General features: G+C 41.0%; 1 protein-coding gene across 14 annotated transcripts in view; it reads left to right on the top strand.

The window, feature by feature from the left end:
- RAPGEF4 (Rap guanine nucleotide exchange factor 4) overlaps positions 1–13,601 on the top strand; it is a 348,490-nt gene that overhangs the window by 156,753 nt on the left and 178,136 nt on the right. The window contains exon 1 of one of the 14 annotated variants that reach the window (XM_049887450.1): positions 11,266–12,277. The exons of the other annotated variants lie outside the window; for them this stretch is intronic. Within the exon in view, the coding sequence (XP_049743407.1) occupies positions 12,152–12,277 (126 nt within the window). The 5' untranslated portion in view covers positions 11,266–12,151. Of the gene's footprint in view, positions 1–11,265; positions 12,278–13,601 lie in introns of those variants that run through there. 14 annotated transcript variants of the gene reach the window in all.

The raw sequence follows: 13,601 nt of genomic DNA on the forward strand, positions 1-13,601 counted from the left end.
CAGAGTTCTACTTTGACACACACGGGGTTACCACGAGTCAACTGGTTTTTCACTCGTTTTGGGGGGGATGTCTAGGTCTTGAATATTACTGAGCACCGGCTGGCAAAGTTGCCTGTTCCCCTGGGTACTCTTTTCCTAAGGCTCAGCTGGAATGTCTTCATGGCCCCATCAAGCACTTTCTGTACATTGGTGAATGGATTGTGTTTTAGAATCACATTTCTTGATTTAACTGTATAATCCTAGCAAATATGATATAAGGCCTTAACTATTGACTTCTGGCGCCCTTTTCTTATCAATAGTTAAGTATGTTCTGTGGCCCACCTGCCCTTTCAGCTTAGCTGTGGTTTCTGCACACATTAATGCCCTACCTCAATGATTCCCAGTCTCTCAGGTTTTCTGCCTCAGGACTTTTTCCTAAACCACAGAAGCTTGTGCAGCCTAAACTCAGAACAGTTGGGATGTTTAGGTGATATCCAGGAGCACCTCTCAACCAACTGGCGAGGGTGGGAGTCAGTGGCACAGTCCTGAAATGCATCCTACACATTAACCAAGGGCCCCTAGTAGGGTCACCAGCTCAGTAACATAGTCTTTATTGTCTTCTCTTTGCCTCTCACTTTTCCTGCTCCTTCACTCCTGCTTCCTGGGATCACCTCCCAAATGAATTCTCCATGCCCAAGTTCTAGTTTCAAGCTCTGCTTTCAGAGGAATACAAATGAAAAATACCAGTAAAATGAAAGGAAGGAAGTGTTGGTAAGGCTAGCATAACATATAAGCCAGCCTTCTGTAGGTCTTGGGTTCAGCTATTTTGAATATTTACATTTTAGCTTGGGTTCAGACTTGTTTTGTAAAATATGAAGATTTGTTTTGAAAGATTTATAACTAAAAGGTGAAAAATCAGGAAATTGAAAACATTCCTTATGTTGAAAATTTGGCCATGCATTTATGGAATCTCATTTTATCGTCATCTGTGTGATAGTGGTTGCTGAGGTCCCTCTCCTTGCAAGGCCCTATGTTACAGGCTGGCTTGAGAAAGATACATCAGGCATGGTTCCTGCCTAATAGGGGCAGGTAGTCTATTAGAGAGGGACAATACAAGGAACCTGCCCAGAGTATAATGAAGACACAATGGAAATGGTCAGCCGTACGTCTGTGGTTAGTGGCTGTAAAAGATGAGAAGGTGAGTGCCAGCGAACAGACAAAGGAGGACATTATAGGACAGGAGGACACCTGAGTAAAAGCAGGGAGGCATGGAACAGCTAAGTCCTGGTGGAGAAAAGCAAGCAGTTGGGGGACAGTTCCAGGTTAACTTGGAACAAGTGATGAAAGCACCTACCTGATGCCCTGTATGAAAGGCAGTAAAAGCTGGTGAAGGGAGAAGGAGCATTCCTGAAACATCATGGACAGAATATCAACTGTGTTCCTTTAACAGTTGGCACTTTGTAAAACAGATCCATAGATTGTTGCCTCCAATCATGGGAGTTGAGCGCAAGGCTTTAAAAAAAAAATTTTTTTTAATTGTGATGAAGTATATATAACATAAAATTTGCCACTTTAACTTTTTTTTTTAATTGTGGTAAATATATACGTATCAAAACATTTCCCACTTCAACATCTTCACATGGCCCTTTAACTATTTTTAAGGGTATAATTCAGTGACATTGATTATATTCAAAATATTGTGCAACCTTCACCACTCTTTAGTCCCAAAACTTTCTCGTCACCCCAGGCAGAAACTCTGTAGTCATTAAGCAATAACTCCCCATTCTCCTCCTCCCTCAGCCCCTGGTAACTTCTAATCCACTTTCTGTCTCTATGAACTTGCCTATCCTAGATATTTCATATAAGTGACAGCATACAGTATTTGTCACTTTGGAGCACAAGGCTTTTGACTTGGAATGCTAGACTGTCAGCACGATGCAATATTGCTTTTCTGGAATGACTTCCAAATTTTAAGCTTCCCTTTTACTGCAAGGCTTATGGGAGAAAAATCAGATGGCGCAGTGGTTAAGAGCTTCGCTGCTAACCAAAAGGTCAGCAGTTTGAATCCACCAGTAGCTTCTTGGAAACCCTATGGGACAATTCTCCTCTGTCCTATAGGGTCGCTATGAGTCAGAATTGAGTCAATGGCAACTGGTTTGGTTTTTTGAAGCTTTATAAAAAAAAGTTCTAATTCTAGTACTTATACATTTCTCTCCTTTTTTTTTTTTTTTTAAATTATAGGGGAAAGGATTTATTGGGAGAGAGATAAAAGAGCTATTTTACAAAATATGGAGATTTATTTTGGAAGCCAGCATAACTGACTCTGTACAGAAAAGTAGGAAAAAAATAATACATTCATTTCAGGCTGAACAGGAATTAAGACTGCCATGAACTCTTAGACTGACTGCAAGAATGAGGATTTAATGAGAAGAGAAAGCTAATCTGTGATGTAGTGGTAAGTAGGTGCTGAAATCTATGTCTTTGTCCTGATGGGAGCATTGCAGAGAAGATCAGCATAGTGGTATCATGCATGCCTTGCCATCTGTTTTCTTATTCCAGTTTATTCTAGCTTTTTAAAAACACTCACGCCTGCACATACACATGCATATGCTATTTTGGCCTTTGAAATGGGCATGAACATTGTATAATAATTATCACAAAACTGGACTTGAACAGCCTTGAACTTTCTGCATGTTCGTTGGCTGATGGATGCTTTGTGTGTTGAGCATCTTCAAAGAATTTCAGACAGCACTGTGTTTTGAATTTTCTGTAGAAGGCTCCCTATAGCTTTTGGTGTGTGAGGGAAGGTAGTGGTGTGTTGAAGAGGTTAGTTGTTACTTCCTGGGTCTGTTTTAAATGCTCTCTTGGCAGCCTTCCTGTAACCAGTTCGCTTTAATGTTTTCTGTTCTTCTTTGTTTTTAATCTTCTCGAGACAACAGCTGGATTCTGCTTTTAGAACTGACTCTTGATTCCCTGTCCTGTTGTGAGACATTCTAGTTTTTTTTTTTTTTTAAGGCATGTGGCATCCTACTTTTTCATAGTATTTAATTAAAAATTTGACTTCTTAGAACTTGTCATTGGATCTGCAAGAAAATGGAGCCAGCAGGTATCTCCAAAGAGTCTGAGATCTTTTTCCACCCTTCCAGCCTCCCCCATCCAACGGTCAAATGCTTTCCACCAACTTCTTGCTATTGGTGAAAAATCACAGTGGAGTATCACCTGGAATAAACAGCATGTATTGATTTGTAACTTACATGCACATGCCAAGAAAGGTGCATTTCCTGAGTCCTTGTTCACAATTCTCTGTAAATTTAGGTATAACTTAAATGGTTTCGTTTTAAATACAGCATCTCCTACTTCCAGCTTGGTTCTCTGAGACCACCAATACTGAATTTTATTTTGACACACTTTGTCCCCAGAGTGTATGTTCTGGTCACCAAGGGCATTCAGAGATGAATATCATTTTTGTAGATAGGAAGGAGAGAGTTGGGGAGAACAGGGATAAAAATAATACCTTTCTCAGTAAAAAAAGAATTTTCACCGGAGCCATTCAGAATGTTTGGCTTGTCCAGATTATGAATTTATAGGACCAGCAATATTATTATGACAGTTTAAAAAATAAACCCCCTTTTGGTCAGATTTCTCACACTACCCATTTCTATGATGTCTTCTTCAAACACAGATTCCTTTAGGAAAATATAGCTGAAGGCTTTTCTGGGAAATAAACCAGCAGTGAGAAGGACGCCATTATAACATTTTCTGAAAAATCAAAGTTTTAAACATTTTTTGTAACCCTCCATTTTATGCCAGATTTTATGAACTGCTGAATTTCACACAGATTGGAAGAATTTAACATAGAATAAGAAAATAGAACCTCCCTCCATTGACGCTGCCAAGATTTATTAACTTTCCTTTTGGCGTCTTTGATTTGTAAAGTCCTTACTGAGATAGAACAGAATGAAATTACCCAGTGAATGAAGCATTTTAGGACTTGCAAGAAAAGTTATCTCAATCAATTTTTTAACTTTTTTTTTTTTGAGATAACATAATTTTCAGGATAAATCATTACAGCACACTGAATTATAATCTACAAATTAGAATATCATCATGCAACTTGTGTTTAATTCGCTTGCTCACATTTTATATTATGCTTATTTCTTTGCAGACATACAGTATTGTGAGTTTTTCATAAACAGCTATTTAAAACCACTGACATCATCAAAATAATATTTATAGATGCTTAGAAAGTGATTAATTTTAGAACTGCAGCAAAGCAGAAAACCTGTGTGAGTTCGCCTACCCCACCTCACCCCCCACAAAAATATTCAAGTTTTGGTTAAGCCCCCTGAATGAGCATAGTGAAAATTAGTTTCTTTTGGATGATCGTACAATTGAAAGACTAATTTAAATTAGGAGGGCACACTGGGCTTGGCAGAGGGCATTGTGAGAAAGCAAAGCATAATTTTCCTCCAAACAAAGACAAGCTTGTTGGAGAGCATGCCTTATTGCCTGGAAATTCTATATATATGCAAAGTTGCTCATCAATTCACTGCTGGGTTTTGTGTGCTTGGTTTCTTCTTTTGTTGGGAAAAATCAAATGCTGAAAAAAGTAGGCGTAGCTCTGCATGCTATAAAAAAAAAAAATGCTATAGGCACCGAGAAACCCTACACATGCCATTTCCCTCCGTGTGCGGCGTTCCTGTGCGGCAAGCTGCCTGCAGGAGGGAGGGTCAGACCTGGGCTTCATGTGGGTAAAATCGGGGTCTGTGCTTCATCAGAACCCACCCAGATTTTCCAGGAAATGGCTTTCCTGCATCTGTTTATGATCTCTCATTCTGACAGCCAGGAACATATATAGGTTCACATCCTGAAGTCCGCTCTGATGGTCAGTGTTTTCTGTCCTTTTTTTTTAATCAGCTTTGTTGTTGTTGTTGTTAGGTGCCGTTGAGTCGGTTCCGACTCATAGCGACCCTATGCACAACAGAATGAAACACTAGTCCTGCGCCATCCTTACAGTTGTTGTTATGCTTGAGCTCATTGTTGCAACCACTGTGTCCATCCACCTCATTGAGGGTCTTCCTCTTTTCCGCTGACCCTGTACTATGCCAAGCATGATGTCCTTCTCCAGGGACTGATTCCTCCTGACAACATGTCCAAAGTATGTAAGATGCAGTCTCACCATCCTTGCCTCTGAGGAGCATTCTGGCTGTACTTCTTCCAAGACAGATTTGTTCATTGTTTTGGCCGTCCATGGTATATTCAATATTCTTTGCCAACACCACGATTCAAAGACGTCAACTCTTCTTCGGTCTTCCTTATTCATTGTCCAGCTTTCACATGCATATGATGTAATTGAAAATACCATGGCTTGGGTCAGGCGTATCTTAGTCTTCAGGGTGACATCTTTGCTCTTCAACACTTTGAAGAGGTCCTTTGCAGCAGATTTGCCCAATGCAATGTGTCTTTTGATTTCTTGACTGCTGCTTCCGCGACTGTTGATCATGGATCCAAGTAAAATGAAATCCTTGACAACTTCAGTCTTCTCTCTGTTTATCATGATGTTGCTCATTGGTACAGTTGTGAGGATTTTTGTTTTCCTTATGTTGAGGTGTAATCCATACTGAAGGCTGTGGTCTTTGATCTTCATTGGTAAGTGCTTCAAGTCCTCTTCACTTTCAGCAAGCAAGGTTGTGTCATCTGCATAATGCAGGTTGTTAATGAGTCTTCCTCCAATCCTGATGCCTCGTTCTTCTTCATATAGTACAGCTTTTCGGATTATTTGTTCAGTATACAGATTAAATAGGTATGGTGAAAGAACACAACCCTGCCGCACAAGTTTCCTGACTTTAAACCAATCAGTATCTCCTTGTTTTGTCCGAACAACTGCCTCTTGATCTATGTAAAGGTTCCTCACGAGCACAATTAAGTGTTCTGGAATTCCCATTCTTCGCAATGTTATCCATAGTTTGTTATGATCCACACAGTCGAATGCCTTTGCATAGTCAATAAAACACAGGTAAACATCCTTCTGGTATTCTCTGCTTTCAACCAGGATCCATCTGACATCAGCAATGATATCCCTGGTTCCACGTCCTCTTCTGAAACCGGCCTGAATTTCTGGCAGTTCCCTGTCGATATACTGCTGCAGCCATTTTTGAATGGTCTTCAGCAAAATTTTGCTTGTGTGTGATATTAATGATACTGTTCTATAAGTTCCACATTCGGTTGGATCACCTTTCTTGGGAATAGGCATAAATATGAATCTCTTCCAGTCAGTTGGCCAGGAAGCTGTCTTGCATATTTCTTGGCATAGACGGGTGAGCACCTCCAGCGCTGCATCTGTTTGTTGAAACATCTCAATTGATATTCCATCAATTCCTGGAGCCTTGTTTTTCGCCCGTGCCTCCAGAGCAGCTTGGACTTCTTCCTTCAGTACCATCAGTTCCTGATTATATGCCACCTCTTGAAATGGTTGAATATCGACTAATTCTTTTTGGTATAATGACTCTGTGTATTCTTTCCATCTTCTTTTGATGCTTCCTGCGTCGTTTAATATTTTCCCCATGGAATCCTTCACTATTGCAACTCGAGGCTTGAATTTTTTTCTTCAGTTCTTTCAGCTTAAGAAATGCCGCGCGTATTCTTCCCTTTTGGTTTTCCATCTCCAGCTCTTTACACATGTCATTATAATACTTTACTTTGTCTTCTCGAGAGGCCCTTTGAAATCTTCTGTTCAGTTCTTTTACTTCATCAATTCTTCCTTTTGCTTTAGCAAAATTTTCACTGGCTAATTCTCAGAAGTAGACTGCTGGGTCCTTCTTCCTAGTCTGTCTTAGTTTGGAAGCTCAGCTGAAACCTGTCCTCCATGGGTGACCTTGCTGGTATCTGAATACTGGTGGCATAGCTTCCAGCATCACAGCAACACACAAGCCCCCACAGTACGACAAACTGACAGACACGTGGGGGAAATCAGCTTTATTGGTATGTAATTCATGTACCATACAATTCACCCATTTAAAGTGTACAACTCGACAGCTTTTAGTGTAGTTGTTCATGGAGGTCGTTGTTCATGGAGACAGCCACACAGGGAATTGCCTTTTTCACTCCATGTCTTAGTTGCATGGCACTGCAGCTACATTCAGTAAATATAAATACTGTGTGTACAAGTACTTTACAATTTGTAAAGCACTTCCGTGAAGCTTTAGGTCAGAGGACTGGATGGCAGCATCCCAGGATTGGGGTGAGAGATTCCCAGGGGACTGGTGTAAAGAGAGAGGAACCTTGTTATTTGGCAGCATCAGAGGGGTGGACTGGCAGGCCGGCACCCAGGGATTTGAACAACCTGAGCAGAACTGTGGGGTCTAGTCTGGCATGTGAACAGCAAGAGAGCCAGTGGCCAGACATGAATCTGAGCTGAGAAGATGAATGTGGGTACCAGGAAAATTTCAATACAGGAGGGTGGGCCTTAGGGGTCAACATCAAGATGAAAGATTCTCGAAGGAGGAGCCAAAGATCCAAAAGGCAGGTGGAAATCATGGTAAACATCCAGACGAGAATGAGGTCTAAGCCTAAGAATGGAGGAGCCAGAGTGAGGACCAGAGAGCCTGGAAGAACTCTGGTGTGGCTGCTGAATCTGGGACCCTATAAATGAATCCCACCTGCTTGCATGGCATACCACCTCACAGTGCTGCCTGGACCACCTCCTCTTTTCTCTGAGTTAGCTATGGTCCTCACTTTTATCTCCTACTCTACTGCCCCTTGCACTATGGTTTCTGACCCCTGCTCAGGCCCACCTCACTTTGCAGACCCATTGGGACAACCCCCCGCCCCGGTCAGTATTCTCTCTCAGGCACAAATCTCCCACTGGCTGGAGATTTGTGTCTGTGAGGTAAAGGAGCTCTTAGGCAGCCATCTCAGCTCCTTGGGATGCAGACAGTTTGGATCAGCCCACCTGGGCTCAGAGAAGGGATGGATCAGAATGTCATCATGGGGGCAAGGGAGCAGAGAAAAGGTTTAGAATAGAGTCCTCTGTGTCTTGGGGTTCACTTGACTGCCCTCCTCATGCATTGTCCCCACGTTTGTCCTGATAAAGGTGCCATTTTCCATTTCTGACACTTTCAATGAGGTGTCATTTCCTGTGTGTGGGAAAGTGGTTGGCAAGTTGTTTTCTGTCCCATTGAGGCTCCTAAGAATTTTTTTAATAAGACAAAGCCTCAATTCTAGGTCCCCCACCCCCTAAAGTTTTCTTCCCTCTAGATTATACTAACTCTTTGATTCAAAGTGCTTTAATTTTTTTCCCCAAATTTAGCTATATGTGTCTGTACTCAATAGATGTTTTTAAAAAGCTATGTGTATATTGATTTTGGAAAAATGTAGCACAGTGAAACCTGTGAGAACTGGAACTCGATGGGACTGCCTTGCCTTTCAAGGTCTCACAAGTTTTCTGCTTTTAACAGGGTGCAGTCTTACCACTTTTCTATTGCTCATTTTAGTAGAAAATATTTGCATTTTCCTTCTCTGACAGGTTTCTGCCTTACCCAGGTTTCAGCTTTCACAGGTTTTGCTGTACTGTTTGGAAAACATCAGGAATTTTATTTAAATCTATAATAAAATCAAGAAAATTTGTATATTATGAATATTTATTAGTTTAAATTCATGTTTTATATTTGGGTTTTCATAAGCATGGCACACCTATATCATATTATTTACACTTTTTACTGGTTGGTAGAAAGGTCATTTTTCTTCTTCTAGCACCATAGAGGTATTTATAGGAAACCCCAATATAGCTATTTTGTGACCGGAGAAATGACATTTGAAGATGAGTTTCTAGATTGCAGCAGTAATCTTTTCATGTGTGTGATCAAGGTTAACCTACATAGGAGCGGTGAGCTCCTCAGGTGTGTTAGCACCGGAGATGGACACATGGTGTCCTCCGGCATGAAGCAGTCCCGAATGGAGACTGCAAGGACACCAGAATGCACTTTCCAGAAAACCTAGCTACAAAGGCTGGACCCTGAGGGCAGTGCCAACCATCAAAATAACAGTGCAGAAGAGCCTAGAAAATACAGCCTTGATCCAGAATGGCATTGAGGCCAAGGGGATCCTCAGGCCTGGTGGGCAAGGTCCTGGAGAAGAGATTTGCCAACGGGGAAAGTATTAAAAATCAGACAGGTTATGGCATCATGGTTTTGTACACCTGCAAAGGGTGGGCAGTATTTCAGACTAGGTACGAGGCACAAGGGATATCCTCTAGGGGCATGACAAGTGTCAAGTGGGCTGTCAGGGTTCCAGCCCAGCGAACTGCACTTAAGGCAGGACTCCACCCCCAGCAAGGAAACAGACCCTCTCATCAAAGAGCAGAGGCCCCTGTACGTGGACGAGCACATGGGTGGGATTAAGTAGGATAAGGGGAAGGTTGTGGCTTGGTAGCACTGAGATGCTGCTTCTCCACTCCCTCCACCTCTCCTCCCTGCCTGCCAGACAAGTGGACACAAGAGTGCCCATGGCAACTCTAGGCCTTCCCTGCTGATGGGCAGAGCTCGCCACTCCAACAAGAACACGCTGCGACAAAGCAAAGACGTCAGAGCCTGCAACTGAGCAGAGGTGGGGCAAACAGATGCTAATGTAAGAAAGACACTGAGAGTAAGCATTTAAAATATCAACTCTGGTTCCGTTTCATTTTGACATAACTTTATGCACCCAGAAAATTTACAGGAATAATAAAAGGAATTCTCCTAGATCCCTTCTCCAGATTCAGCCAATTATTTCCATTTTGCTCCATTTGCTTTTGCTCTCTCTCTCTCTCTGACATACACATACACATATTTTTCTGAGTCATTTCAGAGAAAGTTCGAGACACTATATTCCTTTGTTCCTTCACCCCTAAATACTTCAGGGTGTGTTTCCTTAGAACAAAAACATTTTCTTAAATAACCAGAAACAGTCATCAAATCAGTAAATCTGGTTCCTTTTTAACACTAATAATATTCAAACACCACCCATAATGTTTTATCATTTCTCTTCCCAAATTTTTAAGCTGCCAGAGATTGAAATTTTCATTTAAACAAAACTTAATTAATTTTTTCCCCATAACAGTGTTTGGGGAGAGGGGCACACACCATATTTTCTCTTTAAATACATGATTTGAGAATCCTTTGCCAAGTATATGAAAATACTGTTGGTAGTCAATGGAATTATGTCAAGTTACGGCTTGACCTAACGACATCAGTGAGATAAAGCCATCAGATAGATCAAAAGAATTTTCTGAGTGATACGCTTACACGTTTGTTTGCCTTGAAATTAAATTTCACAGTGCTATCTCATTTTCAAGGATAGAATTGAAATCACCACTTGATAAGACCGTGTATATTATCTTTAATCTTTTTGCTTAAACTCGGGGAAGATATGTTGATGATGTGAATTCAGCATATTTTCCAGATTCCCCTAGCTGGATTAAATAGGAATATAGCAAAAATAAGGTGTATAACAAGAAAAGAACAGCAAAATGTGCTCTGATAGCAAAAGCTATCCAAGATGTATTATTAGGGAGAAAAAAAGAAGGACACACAACATGTACCATATGGTCCCTTTTCTGTAAAGCCGACTGAGATATGTGTATGTTTGTATAGGCGTGGAAGCATTCCGGAAGTCACACAAGAAAAGGGTGAGTGTTAGCCATGGTCAGGTTGGCAGTGGGATTGGGGAAGGTAGCAAGGGGAGATATTATTTTCCATTTTGTATACACTTACAGTTTAAATTTTTTATCATGTGCTTTTATTTCTTTCATAGTAATAAATATTAGACTAAAAAGAGACACAGAGAGAAAACAGTAGCTAGAATAAAACCAAAAGCTAAACTTATTAGGAATGATGTGGCTTAGAAAGCACCAGTACTAGATGGAATCCTGAAAAGAATAAATTGGATATATAAGATGAATCATTTTCTACCTCCGGCTATTTATATATATGGCTGCCAATTTTTTTTTTCAGCAGAGTTTATACATGGATCTCTTAAAATAAAATTTTCCCTAAAGAGTGTATTTTTACACTAATTCTGGTAGAGCAGAATGTTGGCTGCGCTAACTCTCTGCACTTCCATTTAAATTACAAAATTGATTAGTGTTCACTGATTTTGATGAGTTAAATCTAGATTTTGCTTTTATCAGCATCAACTGATCTGCACACTTTCTCTGTCCCTTCTCTGAAAGCAAGAAGCTTATTCATAAAAAGGAAACAAACATCACAGAGATACTTAGCCATGTACATCATATGATTTTAAATGACTTCTTTCATAACATCTCCAAATCATTAGATTTATGTTTATAGACCTTTGTGCATTAGGCTTATTTTTCTTCAAAGCATTAGTTTTTAAAATGAAAATGTGCCCCTTGACAGAATCAGCATGAGAAAAAATCATAATGCAGAGAGAATGGGAGCTAATATTTATTGCATGCCTGGGTTGTGAGGAGCTTTACATGGGTTATCTCACAGTAATATTTCTGCTTTACTATTGAGGAGCCTGAACTTCATAAAAAATACAAAAAATCTGTTGCCATCAAATTGATTCCAACTCATAGTGACCCTATAGGACAGAGTAGAACAGCCCTGTAGGGTTTCCAAGGAGTACCTGGTAGATTCAAACTGCCAACCTTTTTGTTAGCAGCCGTAGCACTTAGCCACTACACCACCAGGGTTTAAAAATTCAGTCAGTAATTCATTCATTCATTCAACAAATACTCATTGAAAGCCTGCTATTTTATAAGCACTGTGCTTGGTTCTGGGACCCCTGGTGGCACACGGTGGTTAAGAGCTACAGCTGCTAACCAAAAGGGCGGCAGTTCAAATCCACCAGCCGCTCCTTGGAAACCCTATGGGGCAGTTCTCCTCTGTACTATAGGGTCGCTATGAGTCGGAATTGACTTGACAGCAATGAGTTTGGTTTAGTTTTGGGTAGTAGGTTCTATGTATATATAGAGAGAGAATATTGATGTGGTCCCTGCCCTCTATTAGCCCTTAGGACAGAGGAGAAAGACATTGAATCAACACGCATACAGATACAGTATATGACCACATGTTGTCTGACCACGCTGATGGCAAAAACGTGATGCTGGGAGAGGGATAACAACACAACTCATGTAGACTGGAGGCTCAGGAAGGTCACTCAGAGAGGCGATATGCAAGCAAGGCCAAGGCCAAGTGGGGGAAGGCCATTCCAGGCAACAGGAGGCCTTGAAGAGGAAAAGATCAGTGTGCTCCAGGACCTGAAAGAGGGCCAGTATGGTTGGAGGAGAATGAACAAGGTAAGAGTGGTGGGAACTGAAGCCGGAGGGTCAGGCAGGGGCCAGATCGTGTGAACGCTCACAAGTCTTTTTTTGTTTGTTTTTTTTAAATAGTATTTTATTGTATTTTCAGTGAAAGTTTACACAGCAGATTAGTTTTCCATTTAACAATTTCTACACAGATTGTTCAGTAGCATGGTTACGTTCTTCACAATATGTGAACATTCTCCTTATTTCCGTTCTGGATGTTCCATTTCCAGTAATCTAGTTTCTGTGTCCCTTTATCTTGACATCTTTTTTTCTTTTTAAGTAGCTGTTGAACTTTTGATTTCATATAGGTGATTTTTTAAAGGAGTGAAATATGGGTGATATTCTTTATTTTGTGAGGAAAGCTCACAGGTCTTGTTAGCTCCAGCTGATGATGTTGGCTGAGGTGGGATAAAGGAGCTTATATTTGCCTGGGTCTTAAAGTTTGCATCCTCCTAACTCTCTCAGTCTTGCCCAGTCTCGTGCTCCACTCCCTTGGACACGTGGCACCCTGATGCTCTCTTCTACATTATTTTCTAGAATGGCTAAGTCACCACTGTCATTATTGAAACCTCCTAGTGTTCATGCTGGGAGAAGTGGGGCAAATTCTGTGATTTGGTGACATAGAGAGGAATTAGAAGGTATGGGGACCTGAGTGAGGGCCATATGGAACATTTCCTGCAGAGAAAACAGAGTTCAGGTTATCTAGCAGTGGAGAGATGATAGAAACCAGGAATCATCTAAAGGATTCTAAGGGTACAGTATTCCAAGATAAACAGAAGCTCCCCAAACCTACACAGAGCTCTATTGCCTGTAATTCCCCAGAAATATGCAACGATTATGTATTGGATTGAATTGACATGGAAGTTTCAAGGTTATTTATGTTAACTGGGAACAGAAATAGTAGAACTGATGATGATGAAGGGGATGAAGAAAGTAGATGCAAATGTATGGGCAGAAAGGCTTTGAGAATTTGGAATGAATCAAAGTGAAAAATCTCCAAAGGCTTAAAATGATTGAAGCTGAGAAGTATCCTACTCTAGGCTGTTGAGTTACATCTAGCAACCAATGTACATGAACACGGCGAAAACTGGGATACTGTAGCCCACTGGGGGTCATGGGGTAGAACTGGAAGTGAGGAGGTAGGGCAGATGGCTGAATCTAGAGAAACTTGGTCAGAGAATAACTTGAGAAATGCATAGTGCCTGTGCCCCAGTGGTTTCAACATTTGAGGGACCACACCTTTGTGCAGAACACTGTCTGGCAAGAAAGCAAAAACAAATTGTCACCTGCTCTGATGGGAAGACAGTCATGGGCT

This window comes from Elephas maximus, chromosome 6 (genome assembly GCF_024166365.1).
Source record: "Elephas maximus indicus isolate mEleMax1 chromosome 6, mEleMax1 primary haplotype, whole genome shotgun sequence".
Taxonomy (NCBI): domain Eukaryota; kingdom Metazoa; phylum Chordata; class Mammalia; order Proboscidea; family Elephantidae; genus Elephas; species Elephas maximus.